Source organism: Neopelma chrysocephalum, unplaced genomic scaffold, assembly GCF_003984885.1.
Source record: "Neopelma chrysocephalum unplaced genomic scaffold, ASM398488v2 Primary Assembly neopelma1_75, whole genome shotgun sequence".
In the NCBI taxonomy this organism is placed as follows: domain Eukaryota; kingdom Metazoa; phylum Chordata; class Aves; order Passeriformes; family Pipridae; genus Neopelma; species Neopelma chrysocephalum.
The window spans coordinates 15,259,862-15,278,894 of record NW_020897736.1 but is presented as its reverse complement, the minus strand read 5'-3'; the positions used below and the strand labels follow the sequence as shown (position 1 = coordinate 15,278,894).

Here is a 19,033-nt window from a genome sequence, read left to right as displayed (position 1 = left end):
ATTCTGGAACTTAAAAGTAAGCTGGGATCATGTGTAAGGCAAGCAGGGCACTGAGAGTGGCTTCAGTTCTTGCTATGGAAAAAAAAATCACTATTGCCAACTAGCATACCATGGAGTAATTTCAATGCTGTACTGGGAGACCTGGGCCCAGCAGAGCAGGAACAAGGAGGCACAATTCTCTGCAAGAGCCATGGAGGTCAAATGGGCTGGACACTGCTGGTTATGAAACAAGTTGCAAGGTTCTTGGAAAACAAACATTTATCTGAAAACAGTGTTGGAAACAAGTCTCTTGTTCTTGCCTCACTCATTCGAGTTCGTTGTCTGTCCAGTGGGGTCCGAGGTCACTGCTGACCCATCCCTGTGCACCAGCATCCAGGTGCTGGTGTGTGGTGCCAGGCACGTCTGTTCCCGCCCGGGTGGCCAGGACTGTGCCAGGTGGTTCGTGTCGCTCGTCTTTAACTGGAGGACCTGCTCTGGAGCTGGAGCCCGGCGCGAGATTCCAGTTTAAGAGTCGCTTAAGCCGAAGCCCAGCCAGGTGAGATGGAGAGCACCCTTCTGGGCAGCCCGTGAGGAGCAGCCTGATGGTAGGGTGTTGAGAAAAAACGTTCAGCTAGCACCGGCACGCGTGTTGGCCAGGGTTTGACCCGTGCCGGGTATTTCGAAGCGCGGGTCGGGGTTTTACCCTTGCAGGGTATTTCGGGGCGCGGGTGGGGGTTTGAACTGGCCCGGCTATTTCGGAGCGCGGGAGGGGGTCCCGGTGTTCGCCGTTGCCCGGACTCCGCCCGAGCGCCGGAGCCGCACCGGGCTGGCCACGGAGTGGGGAGTCCCAGGGCTGCCGCTGCGGGCGCTCCGCGGCCCGCAGAGGGTTAAACCGCCCTGCGCACCGGGGTGGGGGCGCGGCGGCTCCTCCCCGCCACCGTGACAAGGCAGCCGCTCGCCGCAGCCCGGGCCGTGCCGGCGCATCCGCCGCACTCCGGGCAGCCGATCGGCGCCGCTCCCCGGCCACTCCCCGGGCAGGATGGTAGGTGCACCTTCCTTCCCCACTGGCCTGGGGCGGGCGGCGGGGGCGCCGGGGCTTTCGGGAATGAGGAGCCCCCAGTGCCGCGGGGTGCGGGACGGAGGCGGCGGCGCTTTGTTCGCGGTCGGATGCTGCTCATTGCTTTGGAGGACACTGGTCGGCTGGGTTGGACGGGCTGTTCGGGGGAGGTAGCGGGGGATGTCGGTGACGGCAAGCGGACTCAGCCCTGGCTGGGCTCTGCGCTCTTTGCGCGGTCCCAATGAGCTACTTGGGGCTACGCAGCCCTGGCGGAGGCGCAGGTGATGGAGACGCACCTGCGCGGAGCGGTCATAGCGGGTGCGGTTTTCTTGGCTTGGAATTTGATACTGTTTGAGTAGGGGGCGGCTGACAGTTCAGGGGGACTAGTGACAAGAGGGGAAGGTGGCTGCAGATGGAGCTTGGTTTTTTTATGGTCTGCGGACTTCACCCCTTGTCAGCTGTTTGTGCCCGAGTATAGGAACAGAACCCGAATTCCCCAGCTGCTCAGCTGTTTGTTGCACTTGTGTCTTTAGCTCAAGCACTGAGAGTGATGCATGAAGATAGGTCTAGAGAAGAATCTGGAGAAAATATTCTGCCTGTCAGGGACTTAAGGAGTCCTGCAGCACTATGGTTTATCCCAGTATGGTCTTCCTTGAAGATAGTGTGCTGCTGGAGAAGGGAGGAGGTGGCACAAGGCACCTCACAGATGATGCCTTTGGGCAAGGCTTGGTGAAAGACTATTAATGTCTGTATCACTGTTCTGCTCTGTGCTGATGCTGGAATGAGGCTAATGCCAGGCAGAAGGGGGGAGGGTTGTTAAGGTGGACTGTCGTGCTGTTAATTCCATGGAAGAGAGACACAGGGCTGGGCCCCTTTTGCAATTTCTCTTTCCTTTGGTGCTGCACGCCCACACATGAGTAGTCTTGAAGTAGCTGAAGTCTGGCTTCTAGCTTCTCAACACTACATTCTTCCACTGCAGGAAGCCAAAAAGCATCCAAATGGGTCCACTTAGTGGGGGAGGAAAAAAGGAAGGTTCCTGTAAAACGTGAGTGATGCAGCCTTTCAAGGGCAGCAGAGAGGGGATGTGGCCAAGCTTGGAGCTGATTTTCGTCCTGGTAGGCTATGGGGAGGGACTTTGTGCTTAAGAAATGAGAATAGCAAAGTGCTTTCTTTTTCCTAGCAGTGATCCTTTGTCATCCTTCACCTCGCTGTACTGCCCACGTAGCACAGAAGGATAAGGAGCCAGCAGTCTCATTAGCTCTCCTGCATTGCCAGTGGTACCGTGTGATGATGACACCTTTGCAGTCACAGACACACAGGGTTCTATTTTCATAGGGTATGTCTGGCATCTGTTAGTGTTGGCACCAGTAAACATCTTGCTAAAAGTGTTAAATTATCTGTATGCTAATGCTGAAACATGTTGAAGTATTTCAAAACAGGGCCTTTTATTTCCAGTGTCCAGAGCTAAAGAAGCTAGAACAGGAGCTAGAAGCACTTTGCACAGACCAGGGTATGTGACCATGAATATCTGTCAGACTCTCCTGTTTTGGGTAAGAGGGGGAAACAGAAGAAGCAAACCTCATTAACCAGGGAGGGAGCAATGAAAAGAAGTCAGTAGTGAGGCCAACAAAAGCTTTCTTAATAAAGAAGAGAGGGGGCCGAGAGCAATCAGACTGGGACTATCGGTGATGTAGGGAGGTGAAAAAGGAGGGAGCTGTGATCAATGTATCATTGATCACACAGTGAGGTTGGAGGGAGGAGCGTGGCTGCTGCACACTCACACACACAGAAACACGCGCGCACACACACACTGCGGCAAATTCTGCAGCTGGTGCCTGCTGGCTTATGACTGCAGAAAAAACAAGCTCCAGTTTAAACTCTCTGATCTCAGAGACGAGGCTGTTTCTATTCCAAGTAGCTCTGGTTCCGCTGTGAAAAGCCCTGCAGGCTGGGCACTGTTCCAGAATGACAGGGATTCCTCTTTCTTCTGATGGGGCAGGGGGCCTTTTGCTGTGTGAGGTCAGTACCCTCCCTGTCTCCCTGATGGCTTCATACTGGTTGGCTGCATCTAGCCCGCATGTCTGTCCTTAACGCTTTCTCCAGCAAGTAGTTATTGAATGCAGGCTGAGACTCATTTTTATCTCCTCTCCTTTCCTGCAATCTGGCAAGGCAAGGCTGTCGGATCCTCTACCCTACTCCCGTTCTGCAGACAGAGAGATGTGTAGCTTTGCAGTAGTTTCTTTCCTGACAAAACAGTCTATGTCCTGACATGTCTTTTTGCCAGTCTCCTTCATGTCTGTGGTGCTGGCATACCTGAGTCACATCCTCAGCAGAGGTGGTGGTAAATGGACAATGGACCACAGGAGCATGATGAGCAATTGCCAGCTCTTTGCTGAAAGTGGGGAAGCCGTGTGTATGTGAACAAGAGGTGCAGCGTGTTTCAGTCAAAGGGGCATGGCTGGACATAGGGGTAAGGGCAGAAGGGGCATCCCTCAACATGATCTTCTATGGACATGGTTTGTGCTCTTTGTACATGTTCATATGCAGACCTTCCTAGGTAACTCCTGCGATAGCTGCATCTTGCACAGGAAGAAGAAACTCAGAAGCAGGTAAGGATCCAGTAATACATCCTTATGATAGGCATCTGAATATAGAGATCTTAGTGGGTGCTGCTTCTAGCACAGGGTGCTACTGGCATTATCACAGACTTTCCACTGCTCCTTTATGGGCAGAAGAGAGAGGTCTCCAGGCCTTTGAGAGGAGATGCTGTGGGAGCCCAAAGCAGTTGAGATTGTCTGGTTAGCACACAGGGGTCTGACAGTAGCAGCTAGTTCAAAACACAAGGAGTATCTGCCAGCCTGTGAAGTGCTTGTTTGGCAAAAGTACCTGGGGAAGAAAGGGAGGAGAGATGATAGAGACTCTCCGTCAGCCCAATCTATGTATGGGAGGAAAGAGAACAAGTTATGCATAAATGAATGCTTATAAGCATTTGTTCTCTGGGGAGAATTTACTAAGATGGAAAAAGATTTATTTTTCTTTCCCCTCAGAAATGCTGAACTGGTTTTCTGGAATCCAGGACAAGCCTAGTAGCTGCTGACAGGAAAGACTAGAGAAAGTATTGAGCTAGCTTTGTTCTAACTTCTTGGTTTGTATTATTTTTTTCTTCATCCCCTTAGAGGTGTTTGGTTGCGTGATATGAGTTCTTCTTACAAATACACATTTTGTGTTTGTCTGCAGTAAACACTTTCCTTCTACTAAAGCATTAAAAGTACCAAGTTTCTACCAGTTTTGTGAAAATTGGTGGGGCAGTTGAGTGATCTGAATCGGAGCCTTCAGTGAAACAGTACAGATCTGTTTGTCCTGCAGTCCCTGCTCACAAACCGGCCATCAGCCTATGGCTGTCTCTGAGCATGCTGCCACTTGCACAGTTGGTAGTTTTGGCTCACAAGTGGAGCTGAGAATATGGCAGTGAACTGCAGGGAATGTGGAGGGAGCTGGGATTATCACAGCGGGACAGTGCAGACTGGACACACAAAAAGTAGTCTTTGTCAGTTCAGGCCTTGTTGTGCCTAAGCTCTGTGGCTTGTTTTTACCTTTGCTTCACACTAAAGAAATGGAGATAAATTTCTACTTGTAGAAATCTGGTAACTTTAGATCAGTTTTCCTTCTCTCCTGCCTTCCTCTCCAGGATCTCAAAAGTTAATACTAATGGCAAAATTAGTTGTGTATCCAGCTCTTGAGGAAATTTCTGTCCTTTTGAGGCTTTATTCAAAAATTAACCTTATCAGTGATCTCCTTGGCCAGCAGGTTCTTAGTTCTCCTGAAACAGCCCTTGAAGTCTTGCTGGACCGATCTCTCAAATGTATAGAATAGTACTGGGTTGGGTTGTTGGTTTGGTTTTTTTTAATCAAGAATGCAATTTTGATTAATTTCTGCTTTTCTGAAAAGCGTCATCATCGCAGTGTCTGTGTTTGGAAAGAAATTAGTGAGCCCTTTCTTAGCTTTTGAAAGTAAAGGCTTGGGTGTTTCCTCTAAGCAAACGAAGGTTGAGAATTGCCAACAGAAGGAGGCAAGTAAGTCCCAGAGGGGTAGGATTCAACATGCACGTCTGTTATCAATACGTGCTACTAAATAACTTGTGTGTCTCTTTGCACGTGTTACTGTCGTTCATGTGCCTTCTTGTAAAGTGCTGAAGTCTCTGGCAATTTACTAGAACCTACCTCAGGGCTGTAAAAGTTTGGTGCTGTTTTTCACAATGTACTCTAGCTACAAATGTATTGTCTTAAAAACCCATGACAGCAAAACTGGCTTCCTCTATTGACCTTCAAGTTAAGAAATCCAGTTAATTGCTTTTGCACTTTGCTAACCTTTTATTTCACTGAGATCTCACCTGTCCATTCTCTATTAAGCTCCAGTGTCAAATTCTTAAATAATTAGGGAGAAAAACTAGAAGGGAAAGGCCATTAGTACCTCCCCTTTGAAAGTTGTTTGAAGAATGTCAGTCTGTCATCAGGCACTCAAGATGCTAATAGCTCTCTTAGAGGAGAAATTGGCAAGAAGCCAACGATTTACCTTCTGGGTGACTAGATCTATGTTCTGAAAAGCTTGCTAAAATGAATTAAGAGGAGTAAGTTAAGTTGCAGTACTTAACAGAAATGCAGACACCACCTAGGCCATGTAATAAGTAAACGGCCTCACTCAAATATGACTCCTAAAGCATTGGATAGGGTGGTTCTCTGTGGCTTTGGTCCGTATGACATTTTTCTGAAGAACCAGCTTGCAGTCTGTTAGGTATGAGTGCAATGTGTGTTTTGACTCAATTCCTGATTGCTAGATTTGTGTTTTAACTGTTACGTGTTTTCTACGTGGGTAGAGCCCTTCCCAAATCTTCGTTTGCGAAGCCTAGCCATGAATGGAATGAATGTTTTCTTTCTTGCTGTTGGTCCCTATTCGAAGGCAAAGACCATTGTTAAGAAAGAAGGAGGCATGAGAGCATGGAAGGGTCCTGTGCTTCCACGGCTCCGAGGGAGCTGAATGAGTGAGAGGCCCTGAAAGAAGGGTTTGTGGTGTTGGAGACCTCTTCCAGTCTTTTCTCCCCAGTCAGTAAGTTCAGTCCCTCATTCCGCTGTGTAATCCGCAAGCTGAAAGGGACCTGGCTAGATGGGGTGGCATTAGGAAGCAGGGCCTCCTGTGATGAATTAAGACTTGAGTGAGCTCAGCTCAGGCAGACTGGTGAAAGGCAGTGACTGAGTGGACTTGTCACCAGTATCGAGAGAGAAAGATGTCCCAGGCTACTCTGCTAGAAACCTCCTTGGCTGCTCCCAAGTGCCTCTCCCTTCAGTGCTGAATGGACAGGCCCTGTGTTTGCTGGCAGAAGGGACAGGAGGCCTTGAAGTTCTGCACTTTGAAATAACTTTCTGTATCCCATTCATTATCGCTGTAGTCCACGCTGTAAAACAAATCCCAGGAACCCAGACCATGCAGAGGATCTGTCAAGAGGCAATTAGATCCAAGAGTGCAAAATTAAGATGCGTCAAAGAAAATTGTTGGCAGAGAACAGCTGCTTTTTTTCAAGGGCTAGCAGAATACAGCTCTTCACTTTACCAACCACTCCAGCCACTCAGAGTCCATAGCTGGTTTAATATCTGTATCTTAAAGAGAGGTGACATTCAGCAGGTCATCCTCAAAACAAGCAAAAGAGAGAAGAAAAGTGACTTAGAATGAGACTGTTAACAGTACAGAATAGGAAGGAGATTTTAGGATTCTGAACAGTTGCTGTAAATCAGAGGCAGGAGCCTCTTGTTGGAAATTTGGCATCTCAGTAAGCAAACAGGAGGAAATCTCAGAATTATTTCCTTGTATCTTCAGCCATCCCGTCTTTGATACAATTAAGTTGTCCCTGCCTCAGGCAGTTTGCTTACACGTGTCATATTGACCAGTTGTCCAAATGACAAAAAGAGAGAAATAGGACAGATCATGAGCTGTACCTCCAAGTCAGTCAGCATTACCCAGATACTTCAAAACCAGGAGAAACGCACATTTTTCTTCAATCTGTGCTTGTTCTGGTGGTAAGAACACATGTCCTGGGGTGCGTATTCTTACTAAAATTAAGAGATCATAAGCTGTCCAACTTTGTGTCTTACAGGAGTCTTCATCCCTGAAGCCTGAAGGCATCTGCCTCAGTGCCAATGGGAGCAGTTTTGTGGCACCTCTTTTTAGTGATTGGCAGCAACTCCCAGCTGAAGTACCACTGACACGGGAAGGGGAAACATTAATTTGGTGTCCAAAGGGACCAGCTATAATAAATCTGCCAGGGGTTGGTGGAGTGAGGGCACCAGGTAAGAAGGTGTCTTAAGGTGTGTTTAGGTTTCCTTTCGTGTATTTAGCTGGAGACATCTAAGAAGCTCCTCACAGCTGGAGGCCATATCCCTGTGCAGGACTGCACTCCTGATTCAGTGAATGCCACATGCTGTTCCACAGCAGAAGGATGCAAGGCTAGCATGAGTCAGCAAAGCTGCTGCAGAGAACAGAACCTTTCATGGCCAATCTTGCACCTGGCAAGCTAGGTAGGAGTGCTCACCTAATCTGTTATCTCAGTGCTATAACTTCCAGTTGAGGGGCAGTAACTTCTGGAAATAGATACAGCTGTTTCCAAAGTGAACATCTGCAACTTCAGTTAGTGGTTCTAAAATGGCCGAGATATCGAATTGCTCTTTAGCATAAAAGTGAGGCAGTATGTGTAATTAGAGAGCAATGAGATGGTTGCTATGGTTGACATGGTATAGAAATAGAGGTTGCCTGGGAGAAGAGCTGTAGATGGCGTGAAAATATCACAGGGAGGAGGGAAGATGGGGAAAACAGGCAAGTGGTTAGGAAGAATATCTCCTGGGATGTGGCAAGTGCCCACAACCTCCCACACCTTAAAGAATATTTTATCTCCTCCTCTTGCCCTGCTGCTGGTTCACCTTTGTAGTAAATCCCCAGGAGTTGGTCAGTTACTTTGCAGAGCCTGCTCTCACCTTGAAGCATGATTAGTTCTACTGACATGCAGTAACAGTATGGTAAGCTGAGTTATGAGATATCTCCAGCTGCATCCACGAAAGAAAACCTGAGCGTTCCTTCAGGTTCCTCAGCCCTCTTCATCCTGACAGACTCAGCAATGTTTCTAGAAACCAGACCTTGTTCACCTTTGCCCCAGACCATTTGGTACCATTCTGACCTCCTGCTTTGGGCGAGTCCCCAGACCACACTTTTCTGGTTTTGGCGGTAATTAATTAATCTGTTGTGCTTTCCCATATTCTTTAAAACCTGTTGCAGCCTGGGCCTCCCAGAAGTATTCTTCTTTCTATTTGTTACTGCTGTATTTTTCCTTTCTCTGTCCTGCCTAGTATGGTTCTCAATTAATTTCACTCTCACTTTGTTCCTGTTGAGAAATTTTTCTCCCTCTTGGAGCTGTCTTGTTGATGCTGTCTTCTTTCTATGGCTTTTTACACCAAGTTCTCTTCTTATAGAGTTCTGCAACTTTTAAGGATTTTGCTCTGCCTCTGTGCTGTTCTGAAGTTCGTGCCTATTCTGTCCCAAATCAGATGCTCTATTCTTTCCTGATGTTAGCACCTCATGGCTCTCTTTACACTCAGAGTGTTGGGTTGTGCCAGTGTCTGGTGGAAGTATATCTGTGACTGGTTGTCCTGGTTGTCCTCCCAAAGACAACTGGGTGGGTGATCTGCTTGGAAACTGAAGCTAAAGCCCCCAGAGGAGCGCAGATTGTATCACCGGCTCTGCTCAGGCTCACCTGATGCTCTTGCATGTGCTGCCTCCTTCTCTGCTCAGTCTTCTGTGTGCTGCACTGCCAACCCCCCAGTCAGGGCTGGGTACAGTCCCTATCACCCTGTTATCCAGGTGTAGAGCCACACAGCAGGCGAGTCTTTTGCTTGGTAGAGAATTGAGGTTTGAATTATCTTCCCTCTCTCTGCACTCTGCTTTGTGCTTTCCTGTGCTTTGTTTATTCAGTTTCTACAGATAAGACACATCTCCTGTTGCATATCCATGGGGCTTTATTTTGGTGGTGCTGTGTTTTTAACTGACTCAGTATGTCAATATGAAAAATCATCAAACACTATTTTGAAATTTTCATAAAAAATAAAACCTCATACATACAATAATACTTTCCTGCTCAAACACCATTGGTTTCCCCTTCTTTTCTAGGTGCAGTTTAAAATCCCTCATTTTTATGCCCTATGTGATTCCATCTGTGACCTGTTAGATGATGGCTTGCACACTCCCTTCCACTGCTCCACAGGCAGCACACAGCCCTGCCCTGGCCCTCCCTGACAGGCTCTCAGCACTTTGTTGCAGCTTCTTACCTATTAATTTTCAGATGATTTTCATATTCCCATGAAAAATGTATTTTCCCTTTGCTGGTATACAGTGATTCTCTGAGAAAACCACTAAAGAAAATCTCTAAGGAGAGAGATTTTTTGATTTAGCCATTGATAAATAAATAGATACTTATTTATTTATTTCTGCACAGTGTTTGAAGACCTAAATTAGAAAGTGGATGAAATAAATCTTTACTATAGACTTTTTCAGGCCATAGGAGGCAGAACACTTGCTGGTGACTGCAAAGCACTGTCTGAAGCCAGGTCCTCATCATTCTCAGCTGCTGAATCACACACTAGAAAGCTAAAGCTACAGCAATTTTTCTGATAATGTTTTTATGATAATAAGTAGTTGTTGTAGCCATCACGTGCTGTGGGAGGAGGGGAAGAGGCTGTGGGACAGCCCATTTGTTGTGATCCACAGCGAGCTGGCTGAGCCCTTTGCTCTGCTCATCTCTGGTAAAGCAAAAGAGCTGGATATACCTACAATTGCTGGAACTCCTGTCATCTCCTCAGGCTCTGGAAGGCAGCAGTTAGGCACCAGTGTGCATGGCAACCTCCCCCCTAGGACTCAGAATCTGTCTTAGGCTGTTCTGGGGGTTTACACCAAGCTCCAGCTGTATTCCTCACCTGATGTCTCTCCACTTACCTTGCCTGAGAGTCTCCTCTCATCTGGCACAACACTGCCGTTAAAGGATAAGAAGGAACAGAGTGGGACTTGTCCTGTCAACCTGATAAACACATCCAGGTGCATCCCTGGGGTGTAAGAGATCGCGTTTGAGTTCCTGAGCTGGAACGAGCACGTGGGTTCAGGACTGCACTGAAGCACAGATGCCTCTCTGACTACAGGGGCTGCTGGTCCAAGGCCTTCTTTGTGCCCCTATTGAGATAGCTGTGGCTGGCATAATTAACTAATTATTCCTTAGAGTTGTTGGGGGAGGGAGCAAAGACACTTGCTACACAGCCTGGTGTTTAGGATGCAGATGTGGATAGATCCCGTTCCCGTCTCTCTGCACAAAAGCACAGGCTTTAGCCAGCGGGGTGGGAGCAATCCCGCTCTGTCTGGCTGGGAGCGAGCTGGGGGTCGCCCATGTGATGGGCAGCCCACTGTGCCGTCATCCTTTGGGTTCTCTCTGGTCCTCTGAGAAGTTGGTGACTGGATACAGGCCTCCAGCTTTCCATCCAGATGTGAGAGAAGAGCTGCAGGTGAGAACCTCCTGACTTAGAGATGTGGACGTGGTGGTGCAGGGTTGGGGTCTGGTTCCTGTTTCTTGATGGCTGTTTCTGCAGCTGCTCAGCCAGTTAGTGCCTGTGGAGGCCCCACTGGGCCAGTCGCCCTGCGGGAGCTTCTGGTCAGGCCACAAGAGCTGAGGCAGCCAACACTGAGCCTCCTGCCCCAAAATACACTCCCAGTTTTCTCCATGCTCCTTGAAGGTAGACCAAGATTGGGATGTAAACAGCATGTCAGTCAAAGGCATGCACAATAGCAAATTGGAAGGTGCTTTGAATAGTCAGGATGAATGAAAAAATAATCCCAAGAGCCCAGAAAGTAAAGTGGTCACAGCAAGAAAGAACAAAGAGGTTTAAAGTGAGGAAGCGCGGAGGGCTGATCATATCTTAACATATGCTGAGCCCGATACAGCTGTTGTTAGAACTGGGAGCCTGGGATTCTGTGTATGTGGGTGCTAGCATGTTGTAGACTCCTGTTTACCCTCCAAAGTTCAGGCCAGAGGCAGCCACAGCTGCATGCCCAGGGCTGGGCCCTGTACAGGTGCTCTGCCTAAGGCAGGTGCCTCTCTGTGCCAAGAGAAGAAGATGACAGTTTCCTTTGACATGAACTTAGACCAGAATCTTTCCTTTCTAGAACCCACCGCAAATGCCCCCTCGCACCTTTTCAGAATCTCTCCAGCCCACCCCTGTGTGGAGCCGTCCCTTTGTACATTTATTGAGGACTCTGCTCTTGCACAGTGTGAGCTGTTGCAGGAAGGTGTGCGTGAGCTTCCTTATGCTGTGCTGTAGAACTTTCCACTTCATGCATTGGGGTTCTCCACGGGTTGCCTCCCCTTTTGCCCACAGCTTGGGAGTCACATAAGCATGTCTCAAGGGTTGATACATCCCTCTGACTTGTACCAGGGCAGGGCTGTTCCTCCCACAGTGCAGCAAGGATGCTCAGGTACAGAGAAGCTAAGAAATGTTTCAGGGATGCACAAGTCTGTAGGTAAGGAGGATCTGAATAGTGAATCCAGAGTTGTTGGCTGTGTATTGGCTGCGAAAGCAATCTTTGTGTTTATTTTAAACTCCTGAGCCCACCTGACTAGCCAGCAGAGCTTCCAAGTCTCCATCAGCCAGAACTGGTCCCATTAGCCAGCCAGCTGCACACTTTTCAAGTTGCCTGCTGGAGGAAGGAGCTATGTGCCCTTGAGGTGCTGGGAGTGTGACATTGCTTCCAACAGGGGCATGTTCACTCCTCTCCCCACCGCCCAAGGGGCGGCCTTGGTCTGGCAGAGAGATGGGACCACAGTGCAGTGGGAGACAGGACGGCGTATCTGCACAGATGGGATGAGAGGCAGGACCCTGCTTAGAGTTCAGTGCAGAACCTTTTCTCCCTTTCCTCTGGTCTTTACAATCTCCCTCTCAAGGAGCTGTGGCTTGCCATACTTGGTACAGTCCTGGAGTGTTTGTGAATGACTGTGTTGTTTCATTTTCTCTGAATGGACACCATTTGGGGCTGGATCCTTTTTCTCACATTGACACTGAAGAAGCTGCAGTTGGAGGCTTCACAACCTCAGAATGAGAGAGTCAGTTACTATCTCAGGGTTATTATGCAATTTCAGAATGAAAGAAATGGCAGTCTTTCAGCTTGTGCTAGCTCATGTTAATTTTGCAAATATATGCACTCTAAGAACCCTCATAAACTGTTTGACTGACCTCTCCAGAGGTGGACTTTGTTCAGTAGAGCATCAGGAAGACTGTGTGATCCCAGGCTCAGCTCTTTGCTAAAATGTAGCAAAAGGTACTGAGCCATAGTGATATCTAGGATCTTCTTGTAGGAGTGTTTTCAGAAATGTCCCCTTGAAGAGATATGTCCATAACATCAGGTATGACAGCAGGAAGTTAGGAAGTCAGTTTTTAATCACTGTAGCTTGTGTGCCTTGATAACATTTTCAGACAGTGAAGCTTTGTTATTTTTTATCAATGTACTGTTGGCGTTCACTCTATAGGTAGAATCTGGCCTGGTAAGCCCAAAAAATCTTAGGGACAAAGGAGGGAAAGGGTGTGGGAAGGACAAGGGAGGTAATGAGAGATAAAGAATGCAACCTAGATGGGGAAAGGGCTGATTTCTATGTGATCAGATGAACAGTCTCCATCCTCTGGATGGCAGGGTCTTGGGAGGTCTGCAGCCCAGATTTGCACCTGCCATCAGACAGGTGCACACACTGATGAGATCCCTGCCCTGAGCTTTCTCTTCTCCAGGCTAAACAAGCCCACCTCACTTCTCCTCTCCTCAAAGATGTGCCAGTCATTTAATCATCTTTTGGCCCTTACATTTGTTCTGATTTATTGTACCAGACAGAGCATCATGACTGATTTCAGCACAGTCCCTCGAAAGATGACCCAGTGCTTTGGCCTATGGCATCATTTCACAAAGGTGAGAACCTGGGTCCCACTACCCTGACACTTGGTCTCTGTTTTCAGCATGGTGCATTGTAACTGTGGCTCTTCCAGTCCTGATCAACAGAATAATAAGACCTCTGAGGTGTGATAGTCTGAAAGACTAAAGAAAATAACAAGCAGCAGCTTGTGTAGCTGTCCTTGACAGCCCTTCAGACCAGCCCAGAGTTTATTTTGCAGCTACAAGGGTTTTAGGTGCTTCCATTTAAAGTAGCAGAACACAAGGATCTGCTCCAGCAGCGTGACCTCCTTTTCTGCCTCTACAGCCATCTGTCTGCTTGTAGGATCATCTCTCTCGGGCATCCTGTTTGTCACAGTTACCCCAATGCACTGTCCTTTCTTTCAGCCTAGCCTGACCTCCCTGCAGAGCCCTGTCTGCCTGACTGCCAAGCACTAAACCCACGGTGTCTGCTCCTCCATTCTCTCTCCCTCTGTCTCTTTGTACATGCAGACAGCCCTGGGTGGTTAGTTCACACTCACTCCAGAGTTTGTGTGGCTTTGCTCTCCACTTGCTATCCTCCACCAGAACCAAATTAATTCTACACTCAATAGACCACATAATCATAGAATATGTTAGTTGGAAGGGACCCATAAGGATCACCAAGTCCAACACCCTGCTCCTCACAGGTCTAGCTAAAATTAAACCATATGACTAAGAGCATCATCCAAATGCTCCTTGAACTCTGACAGGCTTAGTGCTGTGACTGATTCCCTGGGGAGCCTGTTCCAAGGGCCACCCACCCTCTTGCTGAAGAACCTTTTCTAATGTCCAATCTGAACTTCCCTGATGGAGTTTCATTCTACTTCCTTGTGTCCTAGTGCTGGTCACCAGAGAGAGAAGATCAGCACCTTGTCCTCCACTGCTCCTCTTGAGAATACTGTGAACAGCAATGAGTGTACTCAGCTATGTATACTCTTAAAAAAAAAATCAGATTTTTCCTCCCTTCCCACTAATAGTCCAGGAGTGCAGCTGCCCATCCTGAAATGCTGCCTCAGTATTAGTAATGGAAATCCATCTTCTAGCATTGCCTAGAATAGCTGTTGTTCACCACGTCAGGGATGGTTTGTGTAGTGCCTCCATGGTCAGGTCCTGCTGACGACACCCAAAGGTGGCTGCTGTGTAGGAAGAGCTGTATGTGAGCCTCTGTGGCCCTTTGGGGTGAGGGTGCTGCTACTTCTGCACAATGATAAGTAACGTGATCTGTGCGGAGAAGGGGAATGCCCTTTCTCTTTTCTGAAACTTCACTGAGGTTGTGAATGAGGTGCATTTGTATATTAAATCTTTCCGTATATTATGCAGCAGGCACTTTGTGTGGGTAAAAGGCAAGTAATACCGTGAGTCAAAACTACTTAAAAGGCAGAAAACAAGGTAGCAAACAAATATATGGTCATGTTTGTGCAGCATCCAGAGGTAAAATACAAGGGCTTCATGATTTTCTACTAAATATAAAGCTGATCAGTACAGTAATGATGAGGAAAGGGGTTGGCATGAACACGGAGGTGGCTAAATTTATAGATGACTCAGTTACTGAGGTCTAGAAAAAACTGTGAGGAACTTCAGCAACTAAATTGCACAGTCATCATGATCTCCCATTAAATTAATTGTCAAAGAAGCAAAATCAAGCCCACTAGAAAAATTAAACTTTCCAGACTCCTTGTAAGAGCTTAATTAATAGAGTCATGACAGGGTGAAATTTGTGTGTCACTGTGTACTCCAACTGAAGATCTTTATTTGGTGCAAAGCTAGTGTTAGGTTATGTTATGATAAAATAAAAAAATAGGGAAATATAGAAAATACAGAAAATACAATAATTATATCCTGTGAATCTCTAGTGTTTCTTCTCATATTGTTTACTTCTCTTACTCATTTCAGTGGCTGTGGGGATAGGTGACAGCAGTTCTGAAGGGACTGAAGAAACTCTCCTCTTAAGAAACAGTTGGTAAAGAGTAGGGGCTTTCTGTCTTGGTGGGGACGTGGTGGATGGGAAGTGTACAGGCACAGAGTTGACTGCAGAAATCAGAGTGTGGCTGAATGCACAAAGAGAGGATTCATACAAAATGAGAAATGCAATGCTACTGAAGAGAGGATATTTATTTATTTAATGTCACAGCTTCTGAGTGTAGTTGGAGAGGGCTGTGCAGGGTCAGGGATCTGAGTTCAGAATGCGCCTGGAGATGAGCTCTGTCCAGATGTTTGTTCCAGGCTAGTTGAAGACAACAGTCTTCAGGAGCCTGAGAATCGATTCCTTGTACTGGTCAATGGAACTGAGGGATTTTGCCATTTGCAGTGCGGTTTCCAGGCATGCATTTCATTGTGATAGAGCTCTAGTAAGGACAAATACCTCGCAGTGGCCTGCACAGCATGCTTCCAGTCACCATGGCTGCAATGTCAGTCACACCGCTACGTGTTTCTGGTGCACGTAGTTTTGGTTAGTGAGAGGAGGGATGCGCCAGGCTGTGTGTTTAAATCCTCTGTCTGTGCAGCTGCTCCCTCAGGCTGTGTAGAGAAAGCTCCTCTGCCTGATGAGCACTTGGATTCACAGTTTTGGGCATGTGTGTTCCCTCAGCTGGGCACGGCCCTTGCAGTGGTGCTGCTGCAGTGGGCTGAGGAGGTCACTGCTGCAGCTTGGGGTGAGCAGGGGCTGGGCACAGGCTGGGTCTAGGGCATTGTGTTTGCAGTGCAGCCTGGAGTTCATGTGCTGTTCTGCTTTATCTCTGAATTTAGTTAAAAAACAGTTTGGGGTTTTGGTGTGCATGGGTGTGTGCAGTAAGTCAGTGTTTCTGGAAATGGCCTCCTGAGAACCAACTGCTGCAGCTAAAGAGAGGGAATCTGCCCCACAGTGGGTCTGGAGCAAAGTTCTGGGGGGCTGCACTGCTTCAGAGAGTCACAGAATTCCCAAATTGTAGGTTGGAAGGGACCTCTTGAGATTGTCTAGTCCAATCACACCTGCTCAAGAAGGGTAAGCAGGAGCAGGTTTCCCAAGCCTGTATTCAGTTGGGTTTTTGAGTATCTCCAAGGATGGATGCTCCACAACCTCTTTGTACAATCTATTCCAGTGTTTGACCACTCTCACAGTAAAAACAGTGTTTTCTTGTGTTCAAATGGAATTGCCTGTGTCTTAATTTGTGCCTCATATCCTGTCATTCAGCACTACTGACAAAAGTGTCTGACTTTCTCTTCTTCATTTCATCCCATCAGGTATTTATTTATATGTATTGAAAATATCTCTCCTCCATGCTCAACCTTGCCTTGTATGAAAACACTTCAGTCCCTTTATCATCCTCACAGCCTTTCACAAGACTTAGTCCTTCTCCATTCATCTCTCCCATCTGCCAGCAGCTGCTGGCCCTGCAGCTTGAGCCTTCTCTTTCTTCCTCTTGTGCAGGGGACATTCCCGGGGGTGAGGAGCTGCCAGCCAGAATGCTGAAAGCCAGGCTTTGTTCACAGCCCCAGGGGGGACAGCTCAGCTGCCTGGGCTCAGATCGCAGTACTGGAAGCAAGCAGCAGTGTTTTTATGTGTTAGTGCTGCAGACGGGCCCCTTCCCTCTGCAGCTGGCACTGTCACCAGCACTGCCCGGCTGGCAGCGCGCAGGCTGGCACTGGGTGCCTGGAGGGGTGCCCGTGCGCAGGCACGGTGACTGCACGTGGCACGAGGACGAGGCTGCTGGTGTTGGCGCTGTGCACCAGGCTGTGTTCCCCAAGTGATGTGAGTAACCACTGCCAGAGCAGTATCTGGGGTGTGCAGGCACCAAGGTGGCAGAGGCTGAAGCCTGGAGAATGGTGGGAGTTTCACTTGGCCCCAGTAGTAATGTTGAAAAATGGGAGCAGATCACTTCTGTTCTGGATGCCCCGAACAGGAGGCGTGGGGGTCCCAGTGGTGGGGAGCTGTGTGAACACTGCACAAAAAATCAGTGGGGAACCAGGGTGCTCCTTGTGAGCACTGCTGGGACCTCAGCAATGCCAAGGCACCAGCAGTGCCTTCACAATTGCCATTGCCTCGAGGATGAGTGAGGTTTTGCTTCTTGCAGCTGCTCAGAATGCCCCAGAACACCTCCTGGGCCCTCCTCATCTGCATCTTCTCCCACTCTCCCATGCTGCTCCCCATGGCTCACTTGCAGCATCCTTTGCTTCCCAGTGTCTTCAGCCATACACCAGTCCCACACTGAGTGGCAGAAATGCCCCTGAACTTAGTGCATTTTGCACAGTAATGGTTTTTAGTCTAGAGGGACCATATTTTTAGCCAAACTGAAAGAACACAAGTTCAGAAAATAGCTAGATATACTGAGTGCAAGTAGTTCTGCTGAGAGCTTAGAGCCAGTCTCACTTTGGGCTGAAAGCTGCCTTCTGGGCATATCTGTCTGATTAGTTGCTGGCAGTGAGTAAAACATTCCAGTGAAGTGAGTATGATTGCTGAGCACTGGCCTTTCTCTGACTTCTTTCTGTGTCCTTTTCGAGTCTTCCTTTGAAATACCAGCTTGATTGAGCTATTTTAGAAGGATTGAGATCTGCCTAGAAAGAGCTGATGGGAGGTTCTGGAGGCTGGAAAGAATAACATTGTCAGAGAGCAACAGTTGTCTGAAAGATGAGAAATAGAATTAGATGTTCATTTTTAGTGAAGATCTGTGGCCCTCCAATCTGTATGAGGGATTAAAACCTATGAAAGACTTAAACCCTATAAATTATACATTCAAACAGTTAAGTTCTAAGTGCCTATCTTGTTGAGTGGATGTAATGTCCAGAGGTAGGTATTTGCAAAGACTGGAATCAAAAAAGATTTTGTGCTGCCTGCTGTGTCCAGGAAAGTGCTGCAGGAAGGTCCTGTACATCGGTCCTACATCCAGAGCCATCTGATGTGGGCAAACGGCGGTGGCTCTGGTCCTGCCTGTCAGCATGGCAGACACTCACCACCCTTCTTTCTAATAAATTAATAGGGCCTGAGCATTATGGCAGCATTTTGCCAAATAGCTATATAATGCCCATGCTAATGTGAGCCCACAAACTGCTTTTTTACATTCCCAGGATCTTGCTTGCTCTTCTTTTGCTCCTCCTTTTTTCCCTAAATACATAAAGAGGGCAAAGTCCTGTCTGGGTACCTGTTTGTGCCTCTGACAGGAGAACAAGCATTCTTATTGTCTAGATGCTCCCCACAGCATCAGCCTAGGAGTGCATGTTTGGATTAAAGAAAAGCACTTCAGAAGAGAAAAAACTGTAATGATTGATGAGAGATTTGTTATCAGTGCTGCACCACTCCAGTGAAGGGTGAGTTGGCACCTACTGACTGGCTTATAGAGCCCTGTGGTGACTAGGGCTTGGACAACACCAGGGACACCTCTCTGTGGTAGCTGCCATGAGGCAAGGCACTTCTGTCTGGAAGGGATGATTCGTCTGTGCCAGTGGTTACAGGCACAGCTGTCTGGCACAGGCAGGCAGCTCAGAATCAGAGAATCAACTAGGTTGGAAAAGACCTCTGAGATCACTGAGTCCAACCTTAGTTCTAAGTGCCTGGCTCTTCTGTGGACTTCAGAACATGTTGGAGCTGAGTGGCAAATTGTGCTGATCCAGAAGTAGGATTTCTTTCCCTGTTGCTGAAAAGAGTTTGCTCTGTTCTCTGAGACCCAGGTATTAAATTGGGTCTCAAGTGCAATTTGAAGCTTTGCAATCAAACTCATGCTGAAGTGGAATTTTTGAGGCTAAAATATCAGTAGCTGGATGCTGCCTCATCTGCTTCTCTCATCCTGTCTAATCCCTTTTCTCTCCCCAGGCCAAAGAACTCTCCATCACCGGACTGATATCCTGGAGACGGTGATCCTGGTAAATCCTAATGTGGACAGCATCGTGTCTGAGGTAAGGACGAGGTGCCAGCGAGTTCTCTCCACATCCGCTCTCCTGACTTGGCTTGACATAGAGGTGATGATCATCATACCTTGCACCTTCTAGAGAGTGTGA

General features: G+C 47.8%; 1 protein-coding gene across 5 annotated transcripts in view; it reads left to right on the top strand.

Moving 5' to 3' along the window:
* MAP1A (microtubule associated protein 1A) overlaps positions 1-19,033 on the top strand; it is a 56,708-nt gene that overhangs the window by 21,541 nt on the left and 16,134 nt on the right. For 3 of the 5 annotated variants that reach the window (XM_027688205.1, XM_027688206.1, XM_027688208.1), the window contains one exon: positions 18,849-18,931. In XM_027688205.1, the coding sequence (XP_027544006.1) occupies positions 18,849-18,931 (83 nt within the window). Of the gene's footprint in view, positions 1-896; positions 1,022-17,587; positions 17,670-18,848; positions 18,932-19,033 lie in introns of those variants that run through there. The other 2 variants (XM_027688209.1, XM_027688210.1) reach the window with 2 other exon arrangements.